At 35.2% G+C, this 17,480-nt stretch overlaps 1 protein-coding gene across 1 annotated transcript; it reads right to left on the reverse strand.

Moving 5' to 3' along the window:
- Positions 1–677: 677 nt before the first annotated feature.
- Sh3beta (SH3 domain binding glutamate rich protein Sh3beta) lies at positions 678–16,382 on the reverse strand. Its single transcript, XM_019049361.2, has 6 exons — positions 16,092–16,382; positions 14,541–14,723; positions 13,792–13,926; positions 13,066–13,109; positions 10,249–10,315; positions 678–5,691 (listed from the first exon to the last, which is right to left on the reverse strand). The coding sequence occupies exons 1-6, from the start codon at positions 16,134–16,136 to the stop codon at positions 5,524–5,526; spliced, it is 642 nt and encodes a 213-aa protein (XP_018904906.2). The 5' UTR covers positions 16,137–16,382; the 3' UTR covers positions 678–5,523.
- Positions 16,383–17,480: the final 1,098 nt, after the last annotated feature.

A 17,480-nucleotide genomic window follows, 5' to 3' on the forward strand; every position in this document is an offset into this window, starting at 1 on the left:
TAAGTATACATTGAAAAAATGGGAAATTTGTTTTCGACTAAAACGAGAGATCAAATTTGTTACTGAAAATTTTCTCCTGTTACTTGAGGTTTTGTATTTTACCTTTTTCGTAACATTTTACTGAATAACTTCTTTTCTCATCCTCAATAAAACTGAGATTTTTTACCTTCAGTATAAATACAGACATTGTAGGTAATGCCTTTTTAACTGGAATAAAATTCAAATACCGATTGTGAAAGTACAAAACCATGCGACTCTGTTTGCGATGTTGCAGACTTCCTGCTGTACTAATTTATTTCTTTAGAAAACTATTCAATAACTTTTCTACATCATATATGATGGGTATACCCATATTGAGTGTGCCCTATTCAGCGTTCTAGAACATCTTTCATCTTAAAGGCAATATCTGAAACTTTAAACAGTTTCTATTCATATAGAAAAAAAGTTGTTTGGATAAGATTATTATAATTGCAAATTTCATTCTTTGATAGTAGATTGACATAAAGAAATTAATTAGAATTTTTTGTGCAATAATATTTGTAAAATGCTCCTCAAAACAATGGCGGCGTTTACAAACTATTTCTGACACAAAATTAGTTTTTCAGCGCTAGGTCCCTCTTTTCACGAACAGTCACATACATTAAACACTAAAATGGAGAAATAAAAATTCACTACAAAACAGTTTGAGTGGTTTTTATTTACATTATTTTCCTTCAAATCACAAAACTGAAGTAATATGAATCTTAAAATAATCTAAGGACAATATGTCAGCAAAATTTTTCAGTCTCTGAATTTACATAGACGCATATACCAATCATTTAAAAAGAGAAAAAGAGAATAAATAATAAAAATTGTTACTGGCTTGATGAACAGACTATAAAATTTCAAATTAACTTATTAAGTCATGCTTTCGATATAAAATAAAAATCATCGAGGGAGACAAAATACTTAAACAGAAGAGGTGGGATGGGAAAATGTCCAGTGTATGCTGTTATAATGCTTGCATTAATAAGCAATCAATTCTAATTATTAGTTAGGGAATAGAAGGTTAAGTTCAGAACATGTACTACTGTTTTATCAGAAAGAGATTCCTAATGAACGATAATAAAAAATTGCTTGGCATAAAGTAGGTAACAACACATAGAGGCTTATTAACATTAATGAAGCGCTGGGTGCCAAAAAGTTGATTTCAAGTTATTCACATTTTCATTTCTGACAACTACTGTGGAACATAGGATTAACGCTACCTTTTAGACGTTATACGCAGTGCTCTATTGTTGGTGGAACTAAACCTGTAATGCAGCATGTTGTCCAAGGTGCTTGGAACAAAAAGCCTCGTCTAACTCAATTTTTGATTTTTTCTTTTCTTTATATTTTGGCCCTTAGCCTGTTATTATCAAGTCTTCAGATGTTTAGAGAGTCTCCAGTGTTGTTTTAAAACTTATAGCTGAGGGTCAAACCCCACCTAAAATGTTAGACTTGCCTTAGCACATAATGATCTTTAAAACTTACAGAGGTATGGGTTTTGCGACATGGGAAATCGAGTTTTAATGAATGAATTTTTTGAAGATAAATTCAATTTAAACTTGATTGATTTAGTTTAGTGATCTATTGGAGCTTCTGATACTCTCAGATTCATAAATTTTGACTTGCATGGCAAGCTTGATGCTAATTGTGCTACTAACTTTTCAACTCCCACTCTTCTACCATGGTTAAAATGACTGCAAGTCAAAATGCAATTCGATTGACAGTGGGAGGAAACACTTGGTCTGTTTATTTGTGTATAAGGGAAAACATGGAGGTTATTTAGCAGACGACAAGCTGACACACGATTATTTCAGTCATGAAATTTTTCATTAATTAAGTATGGCAAAAAATAGAGTTAAATACCTGGACAAGTAATTCGAATCAGATATGTTTATACTATGTTTCCAGAGAAGACATACAATTCCCTCAGAGACAAATTTCCAAAGAAATTTACCATTAAATTTATCCAAAAAAAGCAACAAAAAAGTAAGCTTACAATTTGAGCATCGACTAGAAAGAAGGAGAGAAAAAAGCATATAAAAATAAGAGATAGAAATAGGAGGTGCAACTGCAGTTGCGGTTAAACATGGAAGGCAAAAGAAGGATATATAATTAGGACGATAGGAAATTAAGCACAAGATATCAGAAGAACATCTTCTTAGGCTAGACATTGCTATTAAAGCAAAAAGAAAAAAAATATATGAGATTAGTTTATTGTATCAGAACTATCAGATAAAAATCTGTGCAGTCGGAAATAAAATCTAGTGGCAGGGACGTCGGAAAAAGTTAAAAGGGACAAACCCCTAAATTTGTTATCTCCCGCACAAAGAAGTGTACCTCAATTGTGCTAATTCAGTATTTCTGACTGAAACTTTATTATTTTTCAGAAGAAGTGTCGCATAAATTTTTTGGAAATTTACAGTGATTTTTCTTACACCGGTGAAAAAAGACTAAAATCTGCAAACAAATTTGGGTGGTGAACCCCCATGAAAAACAAAATGCTCTTAGAAATACTGAGACAGCGTAGGCAAGGTACGTTCCTTCCTGCAGGAGACGACAAATTGAAGTTGAACTCTTGTTTCATCTGAGAAGATGATGCTAAGTTCTGCCGACTGTTTCAAACTGCTAAAGCTGCTAAGTTGAACTGCAAATCACCAAAGCATTTCCCCCTGAGTTCATGGTTTGATTCGTACTATATCAAGCCCAACTTGTTTTTTGGGTGTTTGTCCCCTTTCAGTGCCTGTAAAAACACACCCTTCGAAATACATTGGTTGTTATGCCACAGAGCAGTTAGAGGTATTCTAGTCAAAAGCCTGAGATCCCAGCAGGGGGCGTACAGACTTGCAGGAAAACAATTTCCGGACTTTTTCTCATTGATGACCTACGGGCGCTTATAAGAAAATTTTCATTTCCTAAGTTGGAATTTTTGTGGACATTTGTCAATATTAAAAGATGATCAAAAAACTTGACAGAGATATAAAAATCACAAGAGAGAAAAATACTCAAAAATTGAGGCATTTTTCCGTAAAAGGGCGTTTGAGACTTTCAATACTGCTAAGATCGTGCAACGCAATGCTATAGTTGTAAGTAACTCATCCGACGATTCTGCTGTGAATTTTTCTCTGAATCTGCTCTGAGTTTATACTCACTATTGTAAAGAGGTAAGTCAACTGTGAATGAATTTCAACTGCTGCAAGCGCTAGAAAAAATTGCACGATCTTAGAAGCATTCCAAGCTTCATACGTCTTTTTACCAAAAAAGTTCTCAATTCCTACAATTGCGTCTTTGTCTAAAAATTTCTGGTTAATATTATCTTCTGACTATTTCCAATTTTTGAGCTTTGTGGACACCCTGAGAGATGATTTTAGGACATGTATAATAGCTCCAGGGCACTTGAATGCCCAGACCCACTCATCTTAACTGATTATAATCATAGGGGTTCTTAACTGGCCAGTGAATGGTGGGACTAGAATATAGTAAGCAACTAGTGAAGTTCTTGGAAGCGGAAACAATATCCTCGATTTGTCACAAATTTTCTGGCTTCTAAGAAACATGGAATGAGTGAGATAAAGTCCGACTGTGCTTCATTTCTACACTTGGAATAATAAATTCCTAAAAAAGATAAAAGAGAGGAGGAATGGGATATATCATACCATAAAAAGACAAAAATTGTTGCGTTAAATGATAGCATTAGATTAGAAACACTACAGTAGGAATATGATTGTAGAAACTTTGAATTTTCAGACACTAGTCTTCAGATTGTGCTTAAATATATGCGACTAATCATTAGTATGTTTGAGCTACCCATCCTCATATTTGACAAAGCAAAGAGATTCAAAAATCGGAAGAAAATTTCTCAAAAAGAAGAGTAAATTTCATGACTAAAATTTTTTTGACAACTATTAAATTGCGTCCAGTTTTCTTGTACTTGAGAGACTGATAAAAATTAAAGTTTATTTACATGGCATTACTTTTTTCTAGAAAGTTAATACTTTTCTTTTAAAATCCGAACCAACAGAATTAACATGATTAGAAAAAAAAATAAATTAAAAAAATAAAATAACATCCTTCAAATATATTGCAAAAAATGTTCGACTTTCATCTTTTTTTAGAAACCAAAAATCTTTGGCACTGATTAGTTTTCTGGAGTCAAATCCAAACAGGACGAATAATTATTGAAGTCGGCATTCACAATGGAAAACGCACATATGAATATGGAAACACATGAAACAAAAACAACTCAAAATTAAATGAAGGTTTATCCTATGATACATATGAATTGAATTAAAATATATAAATATATAAAGATACGTGTGATAGATGATGATTTGTAAAAATACAAACAATGATTTCTAAATAGCTTTGTGACGAAATGATAGGAATCCAAATTTTTAACACAAAGGCAACACTTACAAGTGAAGATTCAAATTAAGGGACATGCTTCAGGAGGAAGAGGCAACCTTACTAGGAGCAGAAATGAGGCCATAAATAAACTGACATCAGTCAGAGCAAATCTGCCAAAAAAGCTGTGCAAACATTCGGATGTTGCCACATTTTTCTCGATTAAATATTAATTTTTGACGAAAGTTACGCATATTTTTCTTTGAAATTTTCAGGTACTTGGGATAAAATTGAGAATTAAACTCACTGAAAAATTCAAAGCTGAAACATTCACGAGGCTCCTTAAAGATAAAAGCTTCATTAAAGGACATCAGACAACATTCAAAGGCTCATATGGCGGTCTTCTAAAGCACGGCAGAAATGGGGGCCATCGTTTAAAGGAAACTGATCTCAGATTGACCTGTAAGTTTAAATATTTCTGTGAGGACGGAAACTTTTGAAATGCTTTTACATATAAGTGAGTAACACATACATATAAACAGCAAAACAAAATAAACTAAATGCGGGCTGTCATGAGCTGAACAAGAAAATGAAGTGATACGGACTGAATTGACCATGATCATTGTGGAAGGAGATGATAGGGTGGGGGAAGGGAAACTGTTAGGTACCTATATCAAAGGCTAAAGTGCGAAACCACGCATTTCCATTTGGAACATTGCAGACTTCCTGTCATACTTCATTTTTTCTTCGGGAAACTAGGCCAAGTAATTTCTTGAAAACTTCCTTGAATTTTCTTCACTGTTAGAAGAATATTCTGTACATGCTATAAAGTTAGCTTGCTGCTCTTAGAGAAAATGAAATAGGAGCAGAAATTTTGAAACAGAGCAAAGGATTGCCTTTCTTTTGAGGTTTCGCCCTTTGGCCGTCGATATCTGGTTCTGCTTCTTGCAGGTAAGATACATTTCTACCTGAATAGCCTTTTTTATACAGTATAATTGCATACGATGTCCTGCCCAGAACTAGTTAAAATCTACATCTCATTATTGAGCTGTCCTCTTTTTAAAAGAAGGCTAAACGCAAGAAATCATTGAATGCATAAGTACTCTCTGAAGTGACTTTGCTGAACGCAGGGTGAAAAAATTTCAGAGGTTGCAATCACTCGTCCTCCTCTTCTTCCTCCTCTTCACTCTCGTCTGAATTATCTGCGGTGTGATTTGTCGCTTCTTCTGCGGTACTCTTTTCTTTATCAGTGGCCATCTCTTCCTCTTCTGCCTCTACATCTGCGGTATCTTTGCTTTCTGAATGGTTTACTGGGCTTTTACGCTGAAAACACAAAACAGACACATTTTTGAGATAAGACTTACAATCAAATGTGAGAATTCTGTAAAATTTGAAAATTTTGCTAAGTTTTCTTTCTCTTCAACATCAATATTACCGTACTTAACTTCAATCATTGTAAATTTCCGAGGGGAAAAATCATGATCATTTGATTAAGAAGGTACTTCGACTGTGATTAAATTCTCTGGCGTTGCCCAGTAATTCAAATGGAGAACATTGGGAAGTTATTTGCAGATCAAAATTTTTAGGCTACATTCATTGAAAAACCTGTGAAAAGGAGTTCTGTGAGGATTACCCTGTTTCTTTTTTTGGATAGAGAGATAAGAAAAAAAAACACATGGAAAAATAATAAAAAATTAATAATATGGATCAAATCAATGAAAAAAAATTCACACCACTAAAACCCACAAGTTATTTTGGGATTTATTTTACTGAAGCAGGCTATTAGGACACAAAATATGCCGGACAAATTCACACAAAAGGATACTATAACGCTGGTGAAACGCAGGAGTGCGTATCTCAGTATGCAACATTGCAAATTTCCTGTCATACGATACTTTGTAGGTGGAAAAATACTCATACATAATTTTTTAAAAACTTCCTTGATTTTCATTCTTCGTGTGGAGAATATTATGAATAAAAATTTAAAGCGATAGCTTCAATCTGTTCTGAAAAAATAAAATGGGAGCAAAGATTTTGAAACAAAATGAGTGAGGTTCGCATTTCTGCAGTTTCTCTGTTAGAATGTGATGGGAAGCCTACATTCACTGACTTCATTTGGATCTGATAGGAGTTCAATTATAAATAATGATGGACATCATTAGACATAGAGGATTCATCGGCGTCAGCTTAGTGGCAACAACCAATAATTGATAAGGAGATTTCCAAGGGTAGCTATGTGACTACTTTTGTAGAGCTGTAAACAGATTCTGATTCCATAGTGATTTACAAAAATCATTTCTTTATCATGAAGGAGGGGATCGAAGGGTAAGTTATCTTACAGTGCAAATTATTCGGTTATCAAGCAAGAGTTATTTGGGATTTCTCCCTGATTAGCATTCATTGCGACTTTTAGAACACATAAAATTTCAATGCTTTTTAATTAACTCCAATGGTAGAGGGGGGCAAACAATGCTTGATCTTGCAGATTGGCAATCAACTCCAGCTAATCGCAAATTTTGTCTTGAAATCGGACAATTTTCAATGGAACAAAATTGAAATTTGGCCTGGAGACAAAAACGTTGGATTACAAGAAACAGTCTGCATATTGGAACTGTTGCACCCCTGTGACAGCTGCGAGAGACACAATCCGAAGAAGTTTTGAAATATATGGTTGAAATGGAGTGTTCGTCATTGATTAAAGGTCATTTAAATGAATAATAGATAGTTTTCCATCAAATGTTTTCGATAAGATAATTACAGAAATGCTGTGGTTAAATTATTACAATAGCAATTATTCTTATTTTGGATCATCATGCAAGTTAAACTAATCTGATAGGCAATGATTGGGCTATGATGTCAGCGCGGGGCCTTAGGGTGCGTCAAAAAAAATGAAAGTCTGAAATGTTCCGCTCCCCAGGCGGCAATCGATGACGTTTAGTAAAAAAACATGTTTGCCAAAATTTGGGCCAATTTCAATCATTTTAAATGGTGCCAAAGGTCAATTTTATGATGAAATTATGATATTTTGGTTTAGACCTCGATTTCGTACAAAAAACTCGATTTTACGCTGAAATCGTGCGTTTACGAGAAAAATGTCAAAGAACTCGACTTGTAGAGGATGAAATTTTACACTAGGAGGACGTCTTTGTAACCGATAAAAATCAAATTGAACTAGAAAAACTCAACTCGGTATTTATTTTTTTGGTCCTCAGAATTTCCGAGGTCTTACTAAGTAGAGGTTTAAAAGACTCATTTTTCACGAAAATAAGTCGAAAGAGGGTATAAATGAACTGTAGGCAAGTGTTGAGGATGCAAATGTCATCAGAACTTCCTCAGTTTCAAAAAAAGTTCCAACTATTTTGCACAATCCTCCAAAAAGTGTACGACTCGAGAAGCAGGATCGTGCTATAAAAGTAGGGGGAAAGTGCGGTTTGACCGGGAAAAATTGCGTAACAAACTTTCCCTATGTAATCGTCATCAGTAGGTCCCCCTGAACAACTTCCTAAAAGTTAAAAATGACCCAACCCCGGAATATCCCTCAAAAAAGTTAAAATTGAAAATGGCGGCCGTAATAAGAGGGTCCGGGAAATCGGTATTTTAAAATGCTCATTCTGTCTCATCATGTGAGGTAGCATTTCCTATGTAATTTTGGTCGTAGATTTCATAAATAAATTCCGCAAGGCCCTCCGGCCAAAGGGGGCGTTCCTAATCAAAGATGGCGGCCAAATGTGAAAGGCAGGAGGTTGCAGTTTTTTAAATATTCACCGAAGGAACAAGGAAAGTGAAGTGTCTTTATTTTCATGCATTTCTGGCCAAGAAACTTAAATTTGATGTTATAAATGTATTTAATAAAGGAAATTAAAGGAAACATACGACTACCAAGAGATACGTGAGCTCAGAAGGGGCCTTGCGGAATTCATTTATGAAATCTACGACCAAAATTACATAGGAAATGCTACCTCACATGATGAGACAGAATGAGCATTTTAAAATACCGATTTCCCGGACCCTCTTATTACGGCCGCCATTTTCAATTTTAACTTTTTTGAGGGATATTCCGGGGTTGGGTCATTTTTAACTTTTAGGAAGTTGTTCAGGGGGACCTACTGATGACGATTACATAGGGAAAGTTTGTTACGCAATTTTTCCCGGTCAAACCGCACTTTCCCCCTACTTTTATAGCACGATCCTGCTTCTCGAGTCGTACACTTTTTGGAGGATTGTGCAAAATAGTTGGAACTTTTTTTGAAACTGAGGAAGTTCTGATGACATTTGCATCCTCAACACTTGCCTACAGTTCATTTATACCCTCTTTCGACTTATTTTCGTGAAAAATGAGTCTTTTAAACCTCTACTTAGTAAGACCTCGGAAATTCTGAGGACCAAAAAAATAAATACCGAGTTGAGTTTTTCTAGTTCAATTTGATTTTTATCGGTTACAAAGACGTCCTCCTAGTGTAAAATTTCATCCTCTACAAGTCGAGTTCTTTGACATTTTTCTCGTAAACGCACGATTTCAGCGTAAAATCGAGTTTTTTGTACGAAATCGAGGTCTAAACCAAAATATCATAATTTCATCACAAAATTGACCTTTGGCACCATTTAAAATGATTGAAATTGGCCCAAATTTTGGCAAACATGTTTTTTTACTAAACGTCATCGATTGCCGCCTGGGGAGCGGAACATTTCAGACTTTCATTTTTTTTGACGCACCCTAGCGGGGCCTGCAGATTAGTTCGTCAAATTGTCCCAACAAAGAAAGTGTTAGAGATGTTAAAATATACACTGCCATTAAACTGATATTAATTTGAGGTAATTTAAACACATGGTTACATTTAGCAAGCTTGTCAAATACACCAGTGGCTCAGTGAAAAAGTTGTTTCTGAGAGAAATAAGCAACAAAATATGTAGATGAAAAAGGCTCACATGGGCCTTCATAGTTACAAGACATTAAAAAAACAAAATTGCCTGTTCAATGATTTTTCTTTACTCTCTGTCTCTGTCTTTTGTCCTTAATCCAACAGGTTTTAGAAAGTTAGTATTTAGTCGTGGAGAATAGCCAATCACATTGCTAATTTTACAGACAAGGCGATTTTATTACCCCGATTATTCATTAATTTGTTGTAAAAATAATTGTCCTTATAGATAGATCACAAGGTAGAACTAGGGAAAAGGCAGCTTCTTGGTCCAAAGATCTGCAATACAGACTTATATATAGGAGTGCAACCCATTTGTCTCTGAGTTTAATGCCTTGAGAAGAGAAAATAACTGATCAGAATGGGCTGTTACTACCTCTTACATGCAGGGTTGCAAGTATCTGAAGACAAGTAAGAGACGGGAAGGCTTTGAACTCATGTAAGCATTTTTCACAAAAGCATGGTAACTTTTTAATGAAGGATGAAAAAAAGGTCATAGACCTGAAAATTTTGGGGAAAAGGGGGCCTCTAAAGTGAGCGGGCCAGTTTAAAAAATGAGAAGACTGAGAGCTTGCATTACCCCTGAGGCATGTTAACATTAAAGGAACGTTAACTGAAAGAAAAAAAACTACCGGAGTAAAAGTGCCCTGCTGATGATTTACGGTTATTCTGTAATGAGATATAGCCCATTCCGCATCATTATAAAATTTACTTGGATTTTTGCTATTCTTCAATGAGTGACTTCATTTCAAAACTGACTTAACTGTATAAAAATCTCTACATTAGGTTAATGTTTTGACAAAAACAAACTTAAATTGAGGAGATCCTTTCGAATTGAGCCACTAAAGCCTAGATAAAGAAATAACAATTTCACACTAAGCCAGAAAAAAATGTTAAAATCGCGTTGGGTTAGTTTTGTTTGAAAATCCAAAGATAATTTCAAACACGTCTTTAAAATTTTCACCTCTGTGGTTTCATCGTCTTCCTCCGTTTCCTCATGATTTTCTGCTGATATTCTGTCTTCAGATAAACTAACAAAACGACGTTTCAATTAGAAGAAATTTGGGATAATATTACAAAATCACAAATGGACAAGCAAAACTGAATAGTTGAGGAGGAGTCAACTAATTGGGGCCAAAAATTAGGCTATGAAATTTTTGCTCAAACGGAAAACCAGGCGCTTGAGATAAAACTGAAATGAAGGAGAGAATTTTTGGGACTGCAACTCAAGGAGGCATTCAAGCAAAAAAAAAATCTCAAATATCACCGTGAATTTTACAAGAAAGAAAAATAAATGATGAAAATGTAAAAGTAATTTTTATTCTGCTTCACTCAATCAGTATCACTTGATTATGATTTTTAGATTACCTTGTCTATCTATAGAAAAAGATTGGAGCAATTAAGTCGGGAAGTTCGTAGACTTTAGTGGAAAGATTCCCTTGACTGTTCCAGACTTTTCTACGTCAAAAAAACAAGAATTTATTGACTTGTTTGGATCAATGATCTACTGTAAAATAAATAGAATAAGTGCATTCTAAATTTAAATTACCTAAATTTACTTTTAATTGCTTTGATTGGTGCATTTCAAGCAAAAGAACGATAATTGAAACAGCTTTCTTTAAAATTTTCTAAAATATTTTTTCTGACGAACACAGTCAAGAAAACTTCAGTGTTTTTACAAATTTTTCGAACACTTCCATTACGCTGCCATTGACTAAAAAGCTCCTAGGCTTTTTCGGGATTATCAGTCCTGTAGACACTCTTGTGTCATAAGACTTATTTAGCCAATAACAAATAGAAGGGAAAGAGTGAAAATACTTTCTTTGGAAAATGGAATTTATTTGAAGAGGAAAAATATCATTTCAGGAGTTCCGTCTTGTTTATAAATTTTATTGTAACATCAGCATGTAACTCTTAACTTAAAGTAATTATGCATGCTAAATGTAAAAATGGTTTTAAAATATTCTCGGAGGGATGATTGAAACATTGAGACTCAATAACTATTTTGTTTGAAAAATAAACGCGGAATTCACTTGGTGAGGACAAATTCAAATTAAAAGATTCATGACCTGTTAGAAACCGGGAAAACATGGGTAAATAGTTCACATAAATGATACCTTTGAAAATAAAGGGCAAAGATGGACAAAAATTGATGATAGGAACACACACAACGGATGGATCTTCTATGTACAAGGAAAAGAGCTGAGTTGAGGGAATAACGTTGCATACTTAACAGCCTTCAAAAAATGCAAAGAACATATTTTGCTTACTCGGATACAAATAGGAAAGGGCATCATTATTACAGCGTAAATGCTTTTTTACGAACTATTCTCGCGTACTGGTACGGTGTCCAACGGCAAGGACGGAGAACTGTCTTATCTTGTGGTTTCACTTCTTTCACAAATCTATGATAATAATAATAAACGATGTAACAGGAGTGGAGAATTCCGACCTCTCTTGCTGAATTCAATTATGATTCTTCTTTTCGATTCATTAAAGACAATAAAAGAAATTTGGAAAAAAGGTGTGAGGATCGAAATTGGAAGATGGACACTACGGAAAAAATAACATTCACCATGAATATATTATCTGTAAGTCTATAAACTTTAGGAAACATAATTATGTCTCGTCTTCTTTGAGGTATTTTTTTAAATATAAAACCGATGAAAATCACCTAACTGTTTTGACCAAGGATTTACTGCCATGCATCTACAGAGGGAGCAATTTCTACCGTTCATTATTGAAATTGACTTCATATTTCTCAGCTTTTGGTTCAGTTGATGCAGTTAAGAAAAAAGAGAACCGTAAGGTAGTAATTGTATTTATAATTTTCCAAAATCTTCACTTGAACGGTGAAGTGAAAGAGGCAAGTGAGAGGAAGGGAGTCCTAGTGACTCAGACTCTTTACAGTGTGTACCTACAATTCGTGTGTTTTTCTGTTAAATTTTCCTGGGCAAGGAGATTTTAGCTGAGACTTCCCAGGAACTTTCTCAATCCCAGAAACAAGAGAGTTTTTGCTTAGCTTCTGAACCTTGCTGGACAAAACAGACTGACTATCATAATTAATGATCCATTACCATGTCTTTGTGTGTGTTTTAATATCTTAACGTGTCCGCTGCAAGACTGCTCATGATGACTGAGCAGGGAGTATATTGTTATTTAACACTGATGAGGCCTTTCCTGTGACTCTCAAAAAATCCTACGAATATTCGAAAGTAGAATATTCAAAGGATATTCAACCAAAGGTCAGCTCCAAAGGAATTTTATGCAGTGTGACTATGATTCTCTGCAGTTCTACTTAAAATGGAAAACACTAATTCATATTTTGTGCTCTGCCAGAGGCATTTCTATTCAAGCTGCACATTTTCAATACATGAGAAAATTTAAATCTTAATATCTTTTAAAGTCTCAAAAATGTTGCTATAGGATATTGGCTGAATACTCGCCTATGCATGATTTTTATAGGACTTAACTGAGTAGGATATGTAACAGAAACATCCTGTAAGTGGAAATGTAATGTCTTTTCAGGAGCCAATTGATATTTTAATGCTAGCTGTTTGGCCTGCGAATGAGTGATCAAGTATTAAGCTAGCAACAAAATATTGAAGTCAATTGAAAAAGTAAAATAGTGGGCATTTTTATTGAGGTTGCCATGCCAGTAAAAATGATTGGTAAGCCTGTGCCAAAAGGGTGCTGTGATTAGCAACAAAGTATGAATATTTCAGGGACAGATGAAAACTAAAGATGAAGAACAGTATGAAATGAATGTTGTAAAAGTTACCTTGAAATTGTGTGTCGTTCCACTGTATCTTTCTCAGTTGATTGCTGTAAAATATAAAGCTTTATGTTAATTTTGCAGTATAAATTGATTAAAAATATTATTATAAATAAATGGATCTTTACCGTCTCACCACATTTGAACACTTGTGCGGCAATGATGTTAATGATAGAGCAAGCTTTTACTGCACAAGGGGTCTGGGAACCGGGGAACCCCCTCCTCCTTTCAAAGCAAAGGAGTATGATGGAGTTTGTTTAAAATTTAGACCCTTCACGACCTCGTTTTTTTTAGTTTCAGGGACAAAATAATATCTCATTTTTCAATATGTTACGTTTTTCCCTTGACTTTCTTGAATCTATTATTTTTATTTTTGAGAACTAAGTAGCTCTCAATCTGTAATTTGACTAATAGGGGTACGAAAAAGGATAGAGCACAAAAAAAAGAGAGCAGCAACAGCATGCGCTGAAAATTGCCCGACTGATTGTGAGACTGATATTGTGCTGCAATCAAGCGACACTTTTCAAGCTGATAGAAATAAATATCTGCGTGGCTTCAAATCACCTGGACTCCATAAGCACTTCCCTCTCATCTTAAATCTCTCGTTGAGTCGCACCTCTCTGTTCGGCATAAAGAAAACAATTCTTCAATACTCAACTTGGCCTATGTCCTAACAAAACTCCTGGGCTTTGGACTTCCTTGAGTGTAGTAAAAATAGAGAAAATAACTCACCTCTCGGCTTGATGTGACATTTCCATTCGTGAAAGAACTTTTCGACGTATCGTTCGCTTGAATACTACCAGCAGGAACTTTCAAAAATTTTTCTAGTTCATCCAATTCATTGGCAAGATCAAATTCTTCATAATCCTGTAAAATAAGGCAATGTGCTATCAGCAAAGAGACAGAGAAAAGTATGGGAACTTTGCTCAAAATTAGTTTGCAGAAATTGAAATTGAGGCTGGACTGTAACCCTTGTGTTACTTATTGTCATTCTCGAGTAAATATCTACATGCTTTTTTATCGGTTTAAATTTGCTATGAGCCATAAGCTAAATGTGATTTTAATTATATATATTTTTTAGAATGAAAGAATGTAATTTACTTCATTTGTTTACTTAAGTTGGCTGGTTGGGTTTCAGTAAATTGATGGTAAAAGAAGTTTTAGTCATTTTACTTCTTTTAATATTCGTTATGTTTTGTTCAGTATGAATTCTTGAGAACGAAGTCATTTTTTTTCTTTCTCTGCAATTTCCAACAAATTTTTTTAGATTAGCGATAAGTATATTTATGCTTCCGGAGGATCTCTACCATGACAGATTCCTGTGGAGAATAGGCGTCGCAGAGCGCCCTAGCGCGCCGTAAAAGCGGCTCATACATTCACATGCAGATTTATTCCAGACAATGTGAATTATTTCAACTGCACTGACATTTTTCCTCAAGCTTTACAGTCAACGCAAATAATCTAACACAGAGAATACTCACCCCGCAATATTCTTCTTCATTAAATATTTGAGGTGGTAAAGCATACTTAGAATCCTTGGCCTTGCTATTTTGTTGCATGAATTCTTTTTCTGCTTCTTTGCCAGGCTCCGCAATATCTATTGCTTCATACTCAATATTTTTGCTTTCTAAAATCATCACAACACGCTGCTGTCTTTTTTTCACCTGGAAATGAAAACGCTACTATTGAATTCAGGGTGCATATGTATCAGTAATGTGAGTAATATAACAACACAGTAACTGGCATGTGAGTGGAGGAGTTCGTGACTAGCTCCATCCAATGTTGCTTCTACGCCTTCATTGCATATAGGTCAATAGGGAAAAAATGTAACATTCACCTATGCATCAAGCAAACTTTTGTTGACTTTTTGAAACAATGACAACTCCTACAATTTTGGAGGTGACAAATATTTTCTGCCCCTAGATTTCAAAAGTAACAATAATTTCTTCAACTATTTCTTTACTTTACCATTTAATTTGATTTTACTTTAATGGAAAAGCAAGAAAAAAAAGAGGAAAAAAGCATCACATTCAAAATCAGCCACTTTGCTCTCATTATGAGCTACCCGAGAGATTTTGCACCTTGGAGCTTTGGCTCCCAAAGCCTCTTTCAAAATGCAGCCCCGACTTCACAAAAATCAAATCTGTTGGAAGACCAATGACAAAGGTTAGCTGACGACTAATGGAGTGCAGCAAAAGTTAGCGCACTGTATATATTAAATGAAAGTTAAATGGTTCTTTTTTCGGAGCCTACCATTGAAGATAAACTCATACAAACTTAATTTTATAAGAGCACAAGGTGGTTTCTGAATGGTCAAAACTCTTGTTTACAAGGGAACTAGGAGAAGTTCTCCGCTCGGATTTTCCTTCTCCAACTGAAGATACTGCTTTCAACTAAGGAAGCACTGTTATAGATCGTGATCAAAGATTGTTCACTCATCTTTTAGCCAAAATAATTCAAATTTTAGACAGGTGTCACCTGGCTCCTTCCACAAGAATGCCACCAAATGTGACAAGCTCAGTGAATCGAGGAGAAACCAGAGGGCATTTATTCAATTATTAGAATGCACGCCTAGAGACTTGAGAAATTGTTACTCATGATATATTGTCACTTTGCGCAACCTGATGTTCATCTACGTATACTTTAGACGAGTTTAGCAGTCTCGTCAACGCCCACTGATCTGTGGCAACAAAATGAACCACAATAAGCATCTGACAATGAGGAAAGCAGTCATGCAGGGCAGCTGAATGCTTAATGACACTGTGAGCTTAATTAATTGGCAACCAAAGACACATTTTATTGAAAAGCTATTTTAAAATTATGTTCAATGACCCATGTTTACAACTCAGAAGGGCACTAGGACCTTGGTTAAAAATTTTCAACCAATTTGTCTGCCTTTTAGAGCCATAGGACCTTCATTCCAACAATAGCCAATAATTTAGTGGCGAAAAGCTAATCAAAATGATGCTGCTAAATCGTCAGCGACACGGACCTAAATAGAAATTTGAGTGTAAAAATAAATCATAACATACCTCCTTATTTCCTGAAATTCCGGAAATGTACACTTTGATAACCATTTTGAAAGTGGGAAGTGAAGAGCACTCAGCAAGAAATGAATCAATTCAATAAAGAAAAATTGATAGGCGACGATGATGATTCAGTTATTCCACATAGACAACGGAAATTAAACTTCCTCAAGTACTGTACGGATATTAATTAAATCATAATCACGCAGCGTAACATTTACACGGATCCGATTCACTTGGATGCCTTACAGCTCCCAAATATGTTGTTTCGCTAACTAACTCCTAACGTATATGTTTTCCTCCAAACATGAAAATGTGGCACATTGCAGGAACAGTAACTTGACTGAAGTGAGCTACAGACAGAGACAGAGTTACCTACAAAGTTGATGTCCGATGTTCTCGGAACAGGTAGTATTCGGAGAGATCCGGAAAAGATCCGGAACCTTCATAAACCAGCGGAATTTGTTCCGAGATCAATGTTTACCGTTAATTAATTAAATTAATTAATTAATCCATTTTGGAGTCCTCTATTTTTATGAGAAAAAGAAAATCAAATCATCCGATTTGACGGATTATATTTATTGAGGATAGATATCGAAGACCATCCTCCGAAAATTTCGAGAAAATTCAAAGGGGAAATAAATTGCAATGTTGTTGAATTGCTCCATCATCCGTAAATCGCGTAAATTTAGGGCAGGCTCTGAGGTTTTCAAATTTTCATTTGTGCATCCCCTTTGACGCATAAGATATTGAGTATGCACACCCAGAATCATCCTTGGAAAATTTCGAGAATATCAAAGGGGAAAATCTCCAGGAATGTTGTCCCATTGCTGCGCGCATCATTCATATTTCGCGAATCGCGTAAATTCAGGGCAGGCTCTGAGGTTCTCAAAGTTTCATTTGTGCATCCCATTTGATACATGAGATATTGAGTATGCACACCTAGATTCATCCTTGGAAAATTTCGAGAAAATCCATGGGGGAAATCTCTAGCGATGTTGTCGAATTGCTCCATCATCCTTAATTCGCAAATCGCGTAAATTCAGGGCAGGCTTTGAGGTTTTCAAATTTTCATTTGTGCATCCCCTTTGACGCATAAGATATTGAGTATATATGCACACCCAGAATCATCCTTGGAAAATTTCGATAAAATCCATGGGGGAAACCTCAAACAATGTTGCCGCATCCATTGTCAATACGAGACAAGTCGCGTAAATTCGGAGCAGGCTCTGTCGTTTCATCAATTTCATTTGTTTATCCGATTTGACGGATTATATTTATGGAGGATGGACATCGAAGACCATCCTCTGAAAATTTCGAGAAAATCCAAAGGGGAAATTTCATGCAATGTTGCTGAATTGCTCCATCATCCATAATTCGCGAGTCGCGTAAATT

This window comes from Bemisia tabaci, chromosome 7 (assembly GCF_918797505.1).
Source record: "Bemisia tabaci chromosome 7, PGI_BMITA_v3".
Lineage (NCBI taxonomy): Eukaryota > Metazoa > Arthropoda > Insecta > Hemiptera > Aleyrodidae > Bemisia > Bemisia tabaci.

Bases quoted from the DNA above. Each gene is read 5' to 3' on its own strand.
- Sh3beta (XM_019049361.2), bottom strand. From the start codon at position 16,136: ATGGTTATCAAAGTGTACATTTCCGGAATTTCAGGAAATAAGGAG. The intron at 13,927-14,540 runs GTGAGTATTCTC...CTTATTTTACAG, and splicing joins ATGAAGAAGAATATTGCGGG to GATTATGAAGAATTTGATCT. The intron at 5,692-10,248 runs GTGAAAATTTTA...TTGTGTTTTCAG, and splicing joins AAGACGATGAAACCACAGAG to CGTAAAAGCCCAGTAAACCA.